The 17,607-nt window shown below is 41.1% G+C and overlaps 1 protein-coding gene and 1 long non-coding RNA gene across 2 annotated transcripts in view; one reads left to right on the top strand and one right to left on the bottom strand.

Moving 5' to 3' along the window:
* The window catches only part of faxcb (failed axon connections homolog, metaxin like GST domain containing b), a 74,538-nt gene extending 68,338 nt beyond the window's left edge, over positions 1 to 6,200 (top strand). The window contains exons 5-6 of the mRNA XM_034175430.1: positions 4,760 to 4,876; positions 5,153 to 6,200. Coding sequence (XP_034031321.1) covers positions 4,760 to 4,876; positions 5,153 to 5,472 — 437 coding nt within the window. The 3' untranslated portion in view covers positions 5,473 to 6,200. The remainder of the gene's footprint in view (positions 1 to 4,759; positions 4,877 to 5,152) is intronic.
* Positions 6,201 to 8,763: 2,563 nt separating this feature from the next.
* LOC117514837 lies at positions 8,764 to 13,375 on the bottom strand. The gene is made up of 3 exons (XR_004561972.1): positions 13,365 to 13,375; positions 9,474 to 9,476; positions 8,764 to 9,224 (listed from the first exon to the last, which is right to left on the bottom strand). It is a non-coding gene; the product is annotated as an uncharacterized LOC117514837 (long non-coding RNA).
* Positions 13,376 to 17,607: the final 4,232 nt, after the last annotated feature.

The following is a 17,607-nucleotide window of genomic DNA, read 5'->3' on the forward strand; positions in this document are numbered from 1 at the left end:
AGTGGGAAGGAAAAACTCCCTTTTAACAGGAAGAAACCTCCAGCAGAACCAGGCTCAGGGAGGGGCAGTCTTCTGCTGGGACTGGTTGGGGCTGAGGGAGGAGAACCAGGAAAAAGACATGCTGTGGAGGGGAGCAGAGATCAATCACTAATGATTAAATGCAGAGTGGTGCATACAGAGCAAAAAGAGAAAGAAACACTCAGTGCATCATGGGAACCCCCAGCAGTCTAAGTCTATAGCAGCATAACTAAGGGATGGTTCAGGGTCACCTGATCCAGCCCTAACTATAAGCTTTAGCAAAAAGGAAAGTTTTAAGCCTAATCTTAAAAGTAGAGAGGGCGTCTGTCTCCCTGATCTGAATTGGCGCTGGTTCCACAGGAGAGGAGCCTGAAAGCTGAAGGCTCTGCCTCCCATTCTACTCTTACAAACCTAGGAACTACAAGTAAGCCTGCAGTCTGAGAGCGAAGCACTCTATTGGGGTGATATGTACTATGAGGTCCCCAAGATAAGATGGGACCTGATTATTCAAAACCTTATAAGTAAGAAGAAGAATTTTAAATTCTATTCTAGAATTAACAGGAAGCCAATGAAGAGAGGCCAATATGGGTGAGATATGCTCTCTCCTTCTAGTCCCCGTCAGTACTCTAGCTGCAGCATTTTGAATTAACTGAAGGCTTTTTAGGAACTTTTAGGACAAACCTGATAATAATGAATTACAATAGTCCAGCCTAGAGGAAATAAATGCATGAATTAGTTTTTCAGCATCACTCTGAGACAAGACCTTTCTAATTTTAGAGATATTGCGTAAATGCAAAAAAGCAGTCCTACATATTTGTTTTAATATGCACATTGAATGACATATCCTGATCAAAAATGACTCCAAGATTTCTCACAGTATTACTAGAGGTCAGGGTAATGCCATCCAGAGTAAAGATCTGGTTAGACACCATGTTTCTAAGATTTGTGGGGCCAAGTACAATAACTTCAGTTTTATCTGAGTTTAAAAGCAGGAATTAGAGGTCATCCATGTCTTATGTCTGTAAGACAATCCTGCAGTTTAGCTAATTGGTGTGTTCCTCTGCTTCATGGATAGATAAAGCTGGGTATCATCTGCGTAACAATGAAAATTAAGCAATGCTGTCTAATAATACTACCTAAGGGAAGCATGTATAAAGTGAATAAAATTGGTCCTAGCGCAGAACCTTGTGGAACTCCATAATTAACAGTCTGTGAAGAAGATTCCCCATTACATGACAAATTGTAATCTATTAGACAAATATGATTCAAACCACCGCAGCGCAGTGCCTTTAATACCTATGGCATGCTCTAATCTCTGTAATACAATTTTATGGTCAACAGTATCAAAAGCAGCACTGAGGTCTAACAGAACAAGCACAGAGATGAGTCCACTGTCTGAGGCCATAAGAAGATCATTTGTAACCTTCACTAATGCTGTTTCTGTACTATGATGAATTCTAAAACCTGACTGAAACTCTTCAAATAGACCATTCCTCTGCAGATGATCAGTTAGCTGTTTTACAACTACCTTTCAAGAATTTTTGAGAGAAAAAGGAAGGTTGGAGATTGGCCTATAATTAGCTAAGATAACTGGGTCAAGTGATGGCTGTTTAAGTAATGGTTTAATTACTGCCACTTAAAGCTGTGGTACATAGCCAACTAACAAAGATAGATTGATCATATTTAAGATCGAAGCATTAATAATGGTAGGGCTTCCTGAGAGCCTGGTAGGAATGGGGTCTAATAGACATGTTGATGGTTTGGATGAAGTAAACTAATGAAATAAACTCAGACAGAAACAATCGAGAGAAAGAGTCTAACCATATACCGGCATCACTGAAAGCAGCCAAAGATAAGATATGTCTTTGGGATGGTTATGAGTAATTTTTTCTCTAATAGTTAAAATTTTATTAGCAAAGAAAGTCATGAAGTCATTACTAGTTAAAGTTATGGAATACTCAGCTCAATAGAGCTCTCTGACTCTTTGTCAGCCTGGCTAAAGTGCTGAAAAGAACCCTGGGGTTGTTCTTATTTTCTTCAATAAGTGATGAGTAGTAAGATGCCTAGCTTTTACGGAGGGCTTTTTTATAGAGCAACAGACTCTTTTTCCAGGCTGAGTGAAGATCTTCTAAATAGTGGAGACGCCATTTCCTCTCCAACCTATGGGTTATCTGATTTAAGCTGCAAGTTTGTGAGTTATACCACGGAGTCAGGCACTTCTGATTTAAGCTCTCTTTTTCAGAGGAGCTACAGCATCCAAGTTGTCCTCAATGAGGATGTAAAACTATTGACGAGATAATCTATCTCACTCACAGAGTTTAGGTAGCTACTCTGCCCTGTGTTGGTATATGGCATTAGAGAACATAAAGAAGGAAACATATCCTTAAACCTAGTTACAGCGCTTTCTGAAGACTTCTAGTGTAATGAAACTTATTCCCCACTGCAGGGTAGTCCATCAGAGTAAATGTAAATGTTATTAAGAAATGATCAGACAGAAGGGAGTTTTCAGGGAATACTGTTAAGTCTTCAATTTCCATACCATAAGTCAGAATAAGATCTAAGATATGATTAAAGTGGTGGGTGGACTCATTTACATTTTAATCAAAGCCAATTGAGTCTAATAATAGATTAAATGCAGTGTTGAGGCTGTCATTCTCAGCATCTGTGTGAATGTTAAAATCGCCCACTATAATTATCTTATCTGAGCTAAGCACTAAGTCAGACAAAAGGTCCGAAAATTCACAGAGAAACTCACAGTAATGACCAGGTGGACGATAGATAATAACAAATAAAACTGGTTTTTGTGACTTCCAATTTAAACAGTATTAAGCATAAAAATCATAGTAACATACTGTGCCAGTATGCTAGCCATACGAAAGGGACAATAAGTGCGTCTTAAGTCTGGACTTAAAAGTCTCCACAGAATCTGACTGTTTTATTGATGCAGGGAGATCATTCCACAGAACAGGGGCACGATAAGAGAAGCTTCTGTGACCTGCAGTCTTCTTACTTCGGGACTCAAAGTAGTCCTGCACCCTGAGAATGTAAAGCCCGGGCTGGTACGTAAGGTTTAATTAGGTCAGCTAAGTAGTGAGGTGCAGTCCATGAACAGTTTATAGGTAGTAGCAGAACTTTAAAATCTGATCTCACTGGGACAGGAAGCCAGTGAAGGCGACGCCAAAATGGCTGTATGTGGTCAAACGTTTTGCTTCGTGTTAAGTCTGGCTGCAGCATTTTGCACTAGTTTGGAGAGCCCTAATGCTGGACTGCGGTAAACCAGAAAATAGAACATTGCAGTAGTCCAGAGGAGAAGCTTCTCACCCTATCTTCCCTTAGAGATAGGGTGAGAAGTTGGGTCATCCGTGGGGAGGTCGGAGTAGAGTCGCTGCTCTTTCGCATTACAAGGAGCCAGCTGAGGTGGCTTGGGCATCTGGTAAGGATGCCTCCTGGGCGCCTCCCAAGAGAATTGCTCCAGGCACGTCCATCTGGGAGGAGGACCCCGGGGAAGAATCCAGGACTAGGTGGAGAGATTATCTCTCCACACTGGCTGGGGAACACCTCGGGATCACACAGTCAGAGGTGGTCAATGTGGCCTGAGAAAGGGGAAGTCTGGGGTCCCCTGCTGGACGCTGTTGCCCCCACGACCCGAACCCAGAAAAGAGGTTGAAGATGAGTGAGTGAGTGAGTACAGTAGTCCAATCTAGAGAGAGACAAACACATGAATCAGAGTCTCAGCATCAGCCAAAGACAGGATGGGACAAATCTAGGGCTGCCACGACTAGTCGACTAGTCACGACTATGTCAACTATTGAAACCATTGACAACTAATTTCGTAGAGTCATTTGCTTTGAACCTTGAACCAATGAAGCAATGCGTCGATCTACTGCTTCGTTTGTTCTTTGCTTCGCTCCTCTTCAGAAGCGACAACTAGGCTTCTTTTCTCCTCTCAAAGCCATTAAAATATGTCAATCGTGAGTCACTTTTGTGCAGATTAAAGTGACTAACTGGGACTCCTGTCTTGTTGGGAGAAAAAAATGAGAATCATCCTCTGTTCCGTTGCTCCAAACACTGCGCCGCTCTCTGCTGAGTCGAGTCCGCTCAGAATTTATAACTTTAAAGCGAATCGCTGTTTAAATCAAATGACACCTCTTGTATTTGTTGTAATACAAATAATAAACTACAGTCGATCAAAATGTTTTTTTTTCTCCTCCCTAAATGAGACGTCCTGGCTGACGTGCAGCAGGCCGAGACTGTACGGCTGCAGACCTGCAAACTCCAGCAGCCGGCTGAGCTCAGCTCAGACATATGGAAAGAATCTATGTCATTAATGTCTGAGTGGAAATGCTTTTGACAAAAACTACAGATTTATTTATTTGTTTTTATCTATGCAGGGTTCTCACCAGCATTATAACAGCAAAATGGGCTGTTACGTTGTTTCCAAGGGTGTGTAGTGGGAAAAATGATTATTTATGATGATCAGAAATGATGATCATTACTGATTTTGGACCCGCAGCTTGTCTGGGGTCCCCTGCTGGAGCGGTTACCCCCACCACCCCCAGAAATGCATGTTTCCTTGGGAGTCCTGAGGGAAGTTTCTGGGGAGTGAAACCTCGACTCCAGACTAGTCAGTAACTAACAGAGGAGGTGATGGTTCTGTTTAGTTTTTAAATCTTTTTTTTTCTCTTTTTATGGCCTGATCCCTGCTTCGTCTCATTCTAAACTCTCTGTGTCTGTCTTGTAGGAGATAAGAAGTATTTCATGGGTTCTAAAATGTCAACGTTGGATGCCACGGTGTTCGGGCACCTTGCCCAGGCCATGTGGACATTGCCTGGGACACGACCAGAGCAACTCATCAAAGGTCAGCAAATAAAACACCAACACATTGTAAATTTATTCTCTTGTTTTGTTTTTTACAGCAGTTCAGTACATAAGAACATTTTCCACAAGCTTCAAAATGCCCCCCTGCCGCTGATTGTGTCAGTTTTGGCCACTAGATGGCAGTGAAAGCCCACTGAGCAGGCGTTCCTGGTTACATTGTGACAGTAGTGAGGCTCCACCTGAGGAGCCCTGTTAGGTTTTAAAGGCGTTTGTAAGAGCTTCTGAAGTGATGGTGTCTCATCTGATGTCCTTTCAGGAGAGCTGATCAACCTGGCCATGTTCTGTGAGCGGATGCGGAGGAGGTTCTGGCCCGAGTGGTTTGTGGAGGTGGAGGACTTTTATTATGATGGAGACAGTGACAGCAGTGGTGGCACCTCTCCTACAGGCCAGCTGGACTTTGGCCTCTTCTCCAGGACAGACACGTTGGAGGACAGTGATGCGAGCAGCCAATCAGCCGGTCCCACGCGTACGCACTCCCTCAACTCTGAGCGCTCGCTCTTTGACTGTGATGTGGGCATGGCGTCCGACAATGACTTTCACCATAAAGGGGAGTTCTCTCCAGGTGTGGAGGTTTGACCAGAGTGAGTTCAGGTGACAGGAGGCTGGAGAAGCTTCCAGGCTGCTGCGGGTTCTGCTTGTTGAATCCAGGTGGACACCACAGCACTCACAGCTGAAGAAAGTGTCCTGTCGGCTCCGCATTCAGGACTTAAAATCTTATGGTAACCTTCTGCTGGACAGACTGGATGTCATTATCCACCTGCTAACGTCTGGTCTGTCCCCCCCTTCATGTCCCTCCTGTCACTGTGTCTCTCTGCCTTATTTGTGTTGTCCTGAGGTGCCCGAGCTGGTCTGAACCATCAATCGGACAGACGTCACCTCTTCACGAGGCGAGGCAGGCGGCACGCCACCGAGAACTGATGTAACTAATCTCCACTCCAACCCCTTCAGACAGGCGGAATGCCATCATCTAGCTGAAAGTAACGGCTGCTGAGTGTCCAACTGCTGTACAGAAAACACGACCAGGCCACACCCCAACACTACTTCCTGTGGGTAACAGGGACGCACCGATCTGCTGTTTTGTTAAATCTGGATCTATAAAACGCCAACCTGAACTCAGGGTGCCGCCCACTCAGACACGTAGCAGACGTCCTCACCTCACAGGTTCCTGAAAGCCTTCAAAAGTTCCTCATCTCTGATGTCAAAGTTTTAAACCCACTTGAAAGCAGATCAGCACCTGCTGAGAACCGTTTATCGCCTCTTTGGGGGTTTAAAACGCCTTTAAACCAGCTGAACAATGGTGTAAAAAAGTTCAACAAAAATCCAAAACAATGTTTTAACTCATTTAGGCAGATTGACTTATAGGCCAGTTTAAAGCCTGTAGAAAATAAGATAACGTGTTTAAACCCATTTTAAAAATGTGCCTGACTCAGTTTAAACTGTTTAAAAAAGGATAGATAGAGAGCTTTGTCTCATATGAGAAAGACGACAAAAAGAGATTTTTTTTTTTTTGTAGTAATGAAGATATAAGTGGTATTAAAATAGTTGAGCAGGTGATGTGGACTTTTAGACTGTCAGCACTCGTTCCGTGGAGGCGTGGTCAGTCTGATCCCGCCTCCTTTCTGCTCCTCACACAGATGATCAGCCTAAATATATCTAATAATCATTTATTCACCCATATTATTTTCTTGGAAGTCAGTTTTGACCTCTTACTTGGTTATTGGTTAAATGAAGTAATTGGTGGACTTGTCAATCATGCGACTCTGAACCGAGTCACAGAATCCACCTCATGAAAACCTCTTGGGCTGCAGAGCTGAGATGGTTCCTGCTCCACCTGTGAGACGTTACGACAGTCAAACTACAAATGGTTCATGATCGCTCCTTAAAAAAGTGTGTTTTTTGGTGACTCCAGCTGTACTCGAAACCTGCAACAGAACCAGAATTTAATTTGGTGTGGATCAGTCAGGTCACAACCACAGAAACATGTCCATGGAGTCATAGCTGACGCTCCCCAAGTAACTGTTGGTTTGACACAAAGTCAGTCCAGCAGGATTCAAAGATCCTCTGAAGACACCAGATACCAAAGAACTCGACTGCAGTGTGGACCGTCCGTAGGAAGTGACCTTGAATGCGGATGGAACAGCGGGTCTGCTTATACACGTGACCACTGCGGTCTCCATTAGACTACAGAAGCTGGAACGTGCTAACGTCCTAAGCCAGGTGTCCTAAACGTCGGAACATCCTAAAACAGGCGTCCTAAACAAAGCGGTAAGTCCGCTTCTTAACTCCTCTCAAAGCCATTAAAATATCTTGAGTCACTTTTGTTTGGATTAAAGTCACTAACTGGGACTCTTGTCTTGTTTCAGTCAAGAAACGAGAATCGCCCTCCGTTCCGTTGGCACAGCTCCAAACACTGCTCGGCTCTTTGCTGAGACAGAGTCCGGTCGGAATTAATAACTTCAAAACAAATTGCCACTTTAAATAAAATGGCACCTCTTACAGACGTTACAAGAAACTACAATCGACTAAAACTTTTTTCCTCCCAAAATGAGACATCCTGCATTCGTGCAGCACAGCAGCTGTAAGAGCTCAGCTCATAGGTATGGAAATACATTCATGCCAATAATAATGTCTGACAAAACTACAGATTTTATTTCTGTTTATGCCCAGAGATCAAGGATCCACCATGTAGAGTTTATTATGTCCAGAGTTTAAGGATCCAGTGAACAATTTCATATTTATTTACTTAAGACTCAATAAAATGTTGTTCAATTTCAATTAATCAGCTTATAAAGCCCCAAATCACAACAAAAGCCGTCTCAAGGCGCCTCACATAGAACAGTTCAACATAAAAAAATTAAATCCATAAAAATTAAAAAATTAATTCATTCTTTTATTGTGGGCAGTCTAAGGCACACCTGTGCACTAATCATGGTGTCTAATCAGCATCTTGATATGGCACACCTGTGAGGTGGGATGGATTATCTCAGCAAAGGAGAAGTGCTCACTATCACAGATTTAGACTGGTTTGTGAACAATATTTGAGGGAAATGGTGATATTGTGTATGTGGAAAAAGTTTTAGATCTTTGAGTTCATCTCATACAAAATGGGAGCAAAACCAAAAGTGTTGCATTTATATTTTTGTTGAGTGTATATAATTAAAAACAAGTAAAAGAATGACACAGATAAAAAATAAAAACTATTCATAAGAAAGAATAGCGTGCAGCGTGTGAGTTCCAGACCTAGTTCATGTCTGCAGGATGAGCCGAGACCTGGAAATGACCTCTGGGGGAGTCAATAGCTTGATTATAGAGCTAACAAAAAGAGTAGTGACTGAAAAAAAATGAAATTGTTTTGCGAGCGTAATGTTGGTTTCAGATGCAGATGGCTGCATTTTGACAACTAATATTTTAATGTTGAAATCAGTGTTTTGAAATGTATTCAATCAAATGTGACTTCAGAAAGACCTTGGAGTGACGGTAGCTTAATGAGAGTATTCACAGACTAACCCATGGATGACAATAATTAGATTATAAATTACAATAAAGATCCACTATTGAAGTCAGACTGTCGAGACAAAAGTTTGAAAACTCTTTTATTACGAGGTGAATATCTGCAATGTGAATATCGTAATTTTTTTTGTTTATGTGTCGAAGATTCTTATGTTAATCTTTGTGTTATTATTCCTCTCAAAGAGAGATGTTTTCTTGCACTAGTGGAATTTATTTTCACCATATTTTAACCGTACTGAAGACCTGCAGAAGGATGAACAACCTGATGTCGCTGAATGCAAACAAACGCTATGTTTAAATCGGAACTCGCATTTCTCAAAATGTTTTTGCAGGGAAAACAAAGAAAAAAGAATTTAATGTCGTTTTGATGGTCAAACTCAGATTAGTTACCGTTTGAAATGACTTGAGACGATGTGGTTTTCTAATATTTAATGAATGTTTTGTCCTGTTTTTGGTTAACTAATGTAACCTGAGAATTCATGTCGCTGATTTGAGATCGTTACAACAGAAACAGTCATGGCTAACATTGCTAGCACCATTGTTGCCACAAGCTAGCATGCTGTTGGCAGTTCTCAAACGTAACGTGAACAAACAAACAAAGTTAGCATTCATTGTTAAATGTAGCTTTGTACTTACAGTAAACAAAAGAATGTTTTCTCAAACAGGTCAACAGATGTTTCAGTTGCCGCGGTGAACCTCCTGTTTGGTTGTTAAAGGCTTGTGATTCCCAACCTGTGGGTTTGGAAAAAAGAAAAGGAAAAACCAAAATAAAATGTTTGCTTCTCTTCCTTTGAACTACTGATGGAGTTTTGCTTTCTCTGGTTTGTCAGAACTTTTATGAAACATCACTCTTTGGAAATAGTTCACAACCCAGTTTGGACTCTTCCCAAGACATTGGCAGGTACATTTATATGATTGTGATATTAATTTTCCAAAAAAGAAGAAAAAAGTTCCCATTTTCTTGCCTGTTTGGTTTTATTGATTTAAATATTGCAGAGTTTGACCTCAGCAGACGTTTGGAGAGGAAACCTTGTGGCGCCATCGTGGTGTTTGTATCCTGTTAGGACTGGCTTTGCCTGGCGATCCCGGGTCTCAGCCTCAGTAGGTTGGGAGCGAGTTTGAAGGAGACGTTTCCTGTTTTGACAGTGTCTGTGATACTCAATGTTATTTTCTTTAATTCAGAAGTAACCAGGACACCAAATCAAACCGGACTAGGTCCCACTGGGACAGGTCCACATTCGCCTTGTTAATCTTTGGTCGATAGGATTTTTATGGTAACGTGATGACTGTGAAAACAAAGTACACGTGATGGAAGAAACCTGTTTGGAAACATTACTGCACAGAAATGACAAACGCCCGTCTTCCGCCCTGTGGTCACGTTGGTGTCGTGACCGTTGGTTGTGTGTATTTGAATCTTCATTAACATTCAGTGTGTTATGAAAATGGACTAAAGCCATATCTGAGCTGAAACCGTCATTGGTGGAATTGCGTCATAGCGTTCCATCGAGAGGATGTAAATACTGTTGGTGTGACACCGTGTATCATAATGTATGTGGACCCGACTGGATCATTTAAATAAAGACTAGCTGTGACAATTTAAACACTCTGATGTTCTTTTAAAGGCTTTAGTGATTGTCCCCCACTTAGAAAAGGGAACAAATAAAGGAATAAAATAAAATGCTCTCTACATGTCAGTGTTTGTGTTGGAGGTCCAGATGGGACTCGAGGTCCAGTTCCAAATGTTCAGTTCTGATTATGGACGCAGCCACGGTTCACTGACGGGTCCCACAATGTAACGCCGTGATGACTGACTCAAGGAAAACTGTTGTATTGATGTTGAAAACCTGTGTACATAATATTTATTTTTCCACCCAGTAAACTCTTCAAGAATTGATATTGATCAGAATTGGACTGATGATCAGAAAAATGGCGGTTCTCATCCCTAGTTGGAGGGGGTGAATTTAATTTATCCACCTTTTAACTTCCAGAAATTCTGGATTGTGATTGATGCTCGGTTGTGGTGGGAGTTGCTTGCAGACTTCTGCCTTCATGGCGTTGGCTTTGCCACAATATTGACTCACCATAAGTTGATGCATCCAGACCAGAAAGACAGGAAAACTGCAGCGTCATCCACCATCATCAGACTGTTTGCCAGACAATGTAAAACAACACAAGTCAGTCACTTGGTAATGACTTGTGTTGTAAATACGTCACGTGAAATAATAAATTGTGCCTGATGCATTTGATAAAACGTTTTGTGCAGTTCAAGTAAGTTGCAAAGTAACGCTTAAAAGTCCCTCTGTGTGTAAAACGTGGTACATTTATGTATCAGTCTTCCTTATTTGGAGCTACAGTATTCAAAACCAGTTTATAATCCTACAGCAATACTGGGCAAATCTTTGTACTGCATTTCCTGTGTGCGTATATATATATATATCAATCAATCAATCAATTTTATTTATATAGCGCTAAATCACAACAAGCAGTTGCCCCAAGGCGCTTTATATTGTAAGGCAAGGCCATACAGTAATTACGGAAAACCCCAACGGTCCAAACGACCCCCTGTGAGCAAGCACTTGGCAACAGTGGGAAGGAAAAAACTCCCTTTTAACAGGAAGAAACCTCCAGCAGAACAGGGCTCAGGGAGGGGGAGTCTTCTGCTGGGACTGGTTGGGGCTGAGGGAAAGAACCAGGAAAAAGACATGCTGTGGAGGGGAGCAGAGATCAATCACTAATGATTAATACAAGTAGCCTGCAGTCTGAGAGCGAAGACGCTCTATTGGGGTGATATGGTACTATGAGGTCCTAAGATAAGATGGGACCTGATTATTCAAAAACCTTATAAGTAAGAAGAAGAATTTTAAATTTCTATCTAGAATTAACAGGAAGCCAATGAAGAGAGGCCAGTATGGGTGAGATATGCTCTCTCCTTCTAGTCGCTGTCAGTACTCTAGCTGCAGCATTTTGAATTAACTGAAGGCTTTTTAGGGAACTTTAGGACAACCTGATAATAATGAATTACAATAGTCCAGCCTAGAGGAAATAAATGCATGAATTAGTTTTTCAGCATCACTCTGAGACAAGACCTTTCTGATTTTAGAGATATTGCGTAAATGCAAAAAAGCAGTCCTACATATTTGTTTAATATGTGCATTGAATGACATATCCTGATCAAAAATGACTCCAAGATTTCTCACAGTATTACTAGAGGTCAGGGTAATGCCATCCAGAGTAAGGATCTGGTTAGACACCATGTTTCTAAGATTTGTGGGGCCAAGTACAATAACTTCAGTTTTATCTGAGTTTAAAAGCAGGAAATTAGAGGTCATCCATGTCTTTATGTCTGTAAGACAAATCCTGCAGTTTAGCTAATTGGTGTGTGTCCTCTGGCTTCATGGATAGATAAAGCTGGGGTATCATCTGCGTAACAATGAAAATTTAAACAATGCTGTCTAATAATACTGCCTAAGGGAAGCATGTATAAAGTGAATAAAATTGGTCTTAGCACAGAACCTTGTGGAACTCCATAATTAACCTTAGTCTGTGAAGAAGATTCCCCCTTTACATGAAAAATTGTAAATCTATTAGATAAATATGATTCAAACCACCGCAGCGCAGTGCCTTTATACCTATGCATGCTCTAATCTCTGTAATAAATTTTATGGTCAACAGTATCAAAAGCAGCACTGAGGTGCTAACAGAACAAGCAAGAGATGAGTCCCACTGTCCGAGGCCATAAGATCATCATTTGTAACCTTCACTAATGCTGTTTCTGTACTATGATGAATTCTACAAACCTGACTGAAACTCTTCAATAGACCATTCCTCTGCAGATGATCAGTTAGCTGTTGTACAACTACCCTTTCAAGAATTTTTGAGGAGAAAAGGAAGGTTGGAGATTGGCCTATAATTAGCTAAGATAGCTGGGTCAAGTGATGGCTTTTTAAGTAATGGTTTAATTACTGCCACCTTACAAGCCTGTGGTACATAGCCAACTAATAAAGATAGATTGATCATATTTAAGATCGAAGCATTAAATAATGGTAGGGCTTCCTTGAGCAGCCTGGTAGGAATGGGGTCTAATAAACATGTTGATGGTTTGCATGAAGTAACTAATGAAAATAACTCAGACAGAACAATCTGAGAGAAAGTCTAACCAAATACCGGCATCACTGAAAGCAGCCAAAGATAACGATACGTCTTTGGGATGGTATGAGTAATTTTTTTCTCTAATAGTTAAAATTTTATTAGCAAAGAAAGTCATGAAGTCATTACTAGTTAAAGTTAAAGGAATACTCGGCTCAATAGAGCTCTGACTCTTGGTCAGCCTGGCTACAGTGCTGAAAAGAAACCTGGGCTTGTTCTTATTTTCTTCAATAAGTGATGAGTAGTAAGATGTCCTAGCTTTACGGAGGGCTTTTTTATAGCACAACAGACTCTTTTTCCAGGCTAAGTGAAGATCTTCTAAATTAGTGAGACGCCATTTCCTCTCCAACTTACGGGTTATCTGCTTTAAGCTACGAGTTTGTGAGTTATACCACAGAGTCAGGCACTTCTGATTTAAAGCTCTCTTTTTCAGAGGAGCTACAGCATCCAAAGTTGTCTTCAATGAGGATGTAAATATATGTATATATGTTATATGTATGTATATCTGTATATGTATGTGTATGTATATATAGTGTATATGTGTATATAACATGTATATACATATGTGTATATTCTTTGCTCTTTCAGTAGAGTTGTGACAAAGTTTATTGGGATTCTCCAGCTGGTGTACTTGACAGGACACTCGGATCCAGCTGCAGGTGGAAAATGACTCGTCTCCGTGCTGTTAAATACTCGAGGACGTCCTGGACCACCTGCTGTAGAGTGAAGAGTGACTGGTGTTTAATGACAGTGGTGGTCCGTATGTTGGTTATTTTCCCCCTGCAGGTTTGGGTTTTTTGTGTGTTTGAGACGATGATACAAAGATGGAAAGGTTTTAGTTTTGTGGATGTTTGTGGGTTATTGTCCATCTGTGCTCCATGCTGACCTCCTCGTCCACAGATTCTTTTGCAGGTTTTCAATTACTTGAAGAAATTGTGATCATTCAGGTGCTGCTGAGGCGGATTAAGACGCTGGAGGGACAAATGGAGAAGTTCAGGAGGAGATGGATGACAAACTCAAAGCGTGCAGGATGACGAGGACAAAGGAAGAGAAAGAATCAGGAGCGAGGGAGCAGGGGGAGGGGGGCTGAGGACCTTTTGCATGGAGCAGGGAAGGAAGTTGGGGGAGGGATGAGAAAGCAAACAGAAAAGGAGGAAGAGAATTTTGGGCTTGCAGACAAGAGGTTGAGCTGTGGGGGGTAAGGGCCACGGATCAGGAACCAGGGTCCCGGGGGACGGAGCAGGTGCAGGCTGTGAGCGAGGCCTGTGGGCCTGAAGGAGCTGCCAGAGCTCAAAACAATCTGCACGGCTCCTTTTTTTAATTTGGCTGCTCTCAGATCAGCGATCCACAAAGGGGGGTAAACACACACGCGCACACACAGCAAAATTAAAACCAGGACTCCCCGGCACACCAAGACAAATTACACAGAGTCAACAGGCAAACAGCCCAGCATCTGTGGTTCTCTGGACCTGTGGAACCAGCAGCAGCCTCAGAACACGTTCACCTTAAACTCCGTCAGCCCTCTGTGTGGTTCTGCCGCAAATGTTTGGTTTAAATGTGACGGAGGACTGAAGAACGAACTGCTTTACTTTTGGTGCAGGTCTGAAACATTTTTATCAGGAGTGAGGAGACGCACAAACATGTCAGCCGTTAACCACCAACAGATTATATGTGCAAGTAACTGGCCGGTTTAAAAAAAAAAAAAAAATCCACGTCAGCGTCGACATCACCCAAAACAGACGCCGGAACACATGGAACACCAGACCGAAGAGGAGCCAAGCTGCAGTTACTCTTGGTTACCACTTGGTAATGCTGTAGTACTGCCTATACTAGTGTTGATTAGTGGGGCGTGTGGGCGGGTAACGGTACGTCTTTGGCACTGTCCGGTTTCCTCAGACAGGTGTCTAATAAAGACTTAACGTCACAGCGTTCAGAACAAAATATACAACTAAATAATATACAGTTGATTCCTTCAGTCCCAGTTTGGTTTCATTTCATGTAACTGTCTTAATATCTGAGTGTTTCATTGTGTTTCAACACCAGAGGGTGCAAATCAGCTGGAACCATTTAGGTTTTATAATAATAATAATAATGACCTTTATTCCAGACTCGAGTACATACAATCCCAATTCCAATGAGTTGGGACGTTGTGTGAAATGTAAATAAAACAGAATATAAACGATTTTCAAATCCTCTTCAACCTATATTCAATTGAATACACCACAAAGACAAGATACAGCAGTGTTCAGAATAATAGTAGTGCTATGTGACTAAAAAGATTAATCCAGGTTTTGAGTATATTTCTTATTGTTACATGGGAAACAAGGTACCAGTAGATTCAGTAGATTCTCACAAATCCAACAAGACAAGCATTCATGATATGCACACTCTTAAGGCTATGAATTGGGCTATTAGTAAAAAAAGTAGAAAAGGGGGTGTTCACAATAATAGTAGCATCTGCTGTTGACACCACAAACTCAAAACTATTATGTTCAAACTGCTTTTTTTATCAATCCTGTGAATCACTAACTAGTATTTAGTTGTATAAGCACAGTTTTTCATGATTTCTTCATTAATTTGTTGGTTTGGAACCAAGATTTTGCTGGTTTACTAGTGTGCTTGGGGTCATTGTCTTGTTGAAACACCCATTTCAAGGGCATGTCCTCTTCAGCATAAGGCAAACATGACCTCTTCAAGTATTTTGACATATCCAAACTGATCCATGATACCTGGTATGTGATATATAGGCCCAACACCATAGTAGGAGAAACATGCCCATATCATGATGCTTGCACCACCATGCTTCACTGTCTTCACTGTGAACTGTGGCTTGAATTCAGAGTTTGGGGGGTCATCTCACAAACTGTCTGCGGCCCTTGGACCCAAAAGAACAATTTTTACTCTCATCAGTACACAAAATATTCCTCCATTTCTCTTTAGGCCAGTTGATGTGTTCTTTGGCAAATTGTAACTCTTCTGCACAGGTCTTTTATTAACAGAGGGACTTTGTGGGGGATTCTTGCAAATAAATTAGCTTCACACAGACATCATCTAACTGTCACAGCACTTACAGGTAACTCCAGGACTGTCTTTGATCATCTGAAGCTGATCACTGGGTGGCGCCTTTGCCATTCTGGTTATTCTTCTATCAATTTTGATGGTTGTTTTCCAGTTTTCTTCCACACGTCTCTGTTTTTTTTTGTGACATTTTTTCAACTTTTTACTCAAACTACGCTGTTCTTCTGACAATGTCTTGAACGTCTCATTTTCCTCAGGCTTTCAAAGAGAAAAGCATGTTCAACAGGTGCTGGGCTTCATCCTTAAATAGAGGACACCTGATTCACACCTGTTGTTCCATAAAATTGACAAACTCACTGACTGAATGTCACACTACTATTATTGTGAACACCCCCTTTTCTACTTTTTTTTACGAATAGCCCAATTTCATAGCCTTCAGAGTGGGCATATCATGAATGCTTGGTCTTGTTGGATGTTGTGAGAATCTACTGGTACCTTGTTTCCCATGTAACACTAAGAAATATACTCAACACCTGGATTAATCTTTTAGTCACATAGCCTACTATTATTCTGACACTATTGGTATTTAATGTTCAACTGATAAACTTTGTTGTTTTTTGCGCAAATATTTGCTCATTTTGAAATGGATGCCTGCAGCACGTTTCAAAAAGCTGGCACAGTGGTATGTTTAATCACAGAAATGACAGGTAAGTATTTATATTTACTCTGTGTCTTTTACTCTGCCGATCACTGCGTTAACGTTAACTAAAGTTAACTTCTTTGTCCGTTCTGACGTCTTACTGGTGTGTTTTTTATTTTCAAACCCATTTCTGGGCAGTATTCCCATCATATTTGGTCTTTAATAAGAAAGCATGAAAAGTTATCATTTTGGTTCTGTGGTTGTTCTACAATTTGTTGTCCCAAAACTAAAGCTGAACTGGGAAAGAAAGGTTTTAGGTTGTCAGCACCTAATAATACCTGCACAAATTACAGTCTGAACTTCACCTTCAAGCTCTTGTGACACTAATGAGTTAAAGTTCTAGTGAAATCACTGCAGTCTACTTTGTCTTGTGTTTTATGTGAAAATTGTTTTAATGTTGAGATGTGAATTTTATTCTGTTGTACACATTATGCTGCTGCCCTCTTTGGCCAGCTCTCCCTTGCAAAAAGCGATTTGTAATCTCTGGACAAACCTGGTTCAATAAAGGCTAATTAAAAAAAATTAATGGATGTATTTTGCTTGTTTAAGCCGCAGGGTTCAAAACCGTGTGAAAAACGCAGCAGCTTTTAGTTTGTAAATGACGGTTGTATTAATGCCGAGATAAACTGTGACTTCTAATACTGTGTTTTACTGCTTTTGAAAGGTGATGACAGTGTTTGGGGTTTTATTTTTATTTACTCCTTTTTCGTGTGTTCTTTTGTGTTTGTGATCCTTGAATTTACCCAGCAGCCAAAAAGTGAAGGTGAAAACTGGTTTATCAGAAGTCAACAGTGGTGATCTGATGTGGCTGCATCCAAATCAATACTAAAAGTTATCAGTTATCTGTAATAAGATACTTTTTTTTTTTAGCAGTTTAACTGTTTATCATCATAAAAGATAACTTTTCAGTTATCTGTTTAATGGTTATCGAAGCTAACTTTTTGGTTTAGCGATGCCCACCACGGGATATTTGTCCTTCCCGTGGGCGATGTAAATAATGTGAACTATTGTCTCCATCATAACACGGGCAGCTGCCCTCGGAGCTGAACGGATCTCATGCTGTAATAAATGATCACCTTCTAACTCTGTAGGAGATACGACATGGAACTGTTGTGTCAGGCTGTGACATCATTAATAAACATGGCTCTCACCTCCAGCAACAGTCCAGGATTGTTTCACAGCACGGACGTGGATGTGGAGCCAGAATACAGCCTGTGGTTAAAATCGTGTCACCCAAAACAAAAAATTTAATCCCATGTGATATCCAACCATCGTGGTGTCCAGAGTTGCGTTGTGCTCCTGAAGTGAGCAAACGAGGAAAAAAGAAAAGGTGCTCC

This window comes from Thalassophryne amazonica, chromosome 7 (genome assembly GCF_902500255.1).
Source record: "Thalassophryne amazonica chromosome 7, fThaAma1.1, whole genome shotgun sequence".
Classification (NCBI taxonomy): Eukaryota; Metazoa; Chordata; class Actinopteri; order Batrachoidiformes; family Batrachoididae; genus Thalassophryne; species Thalassophryne amazonica.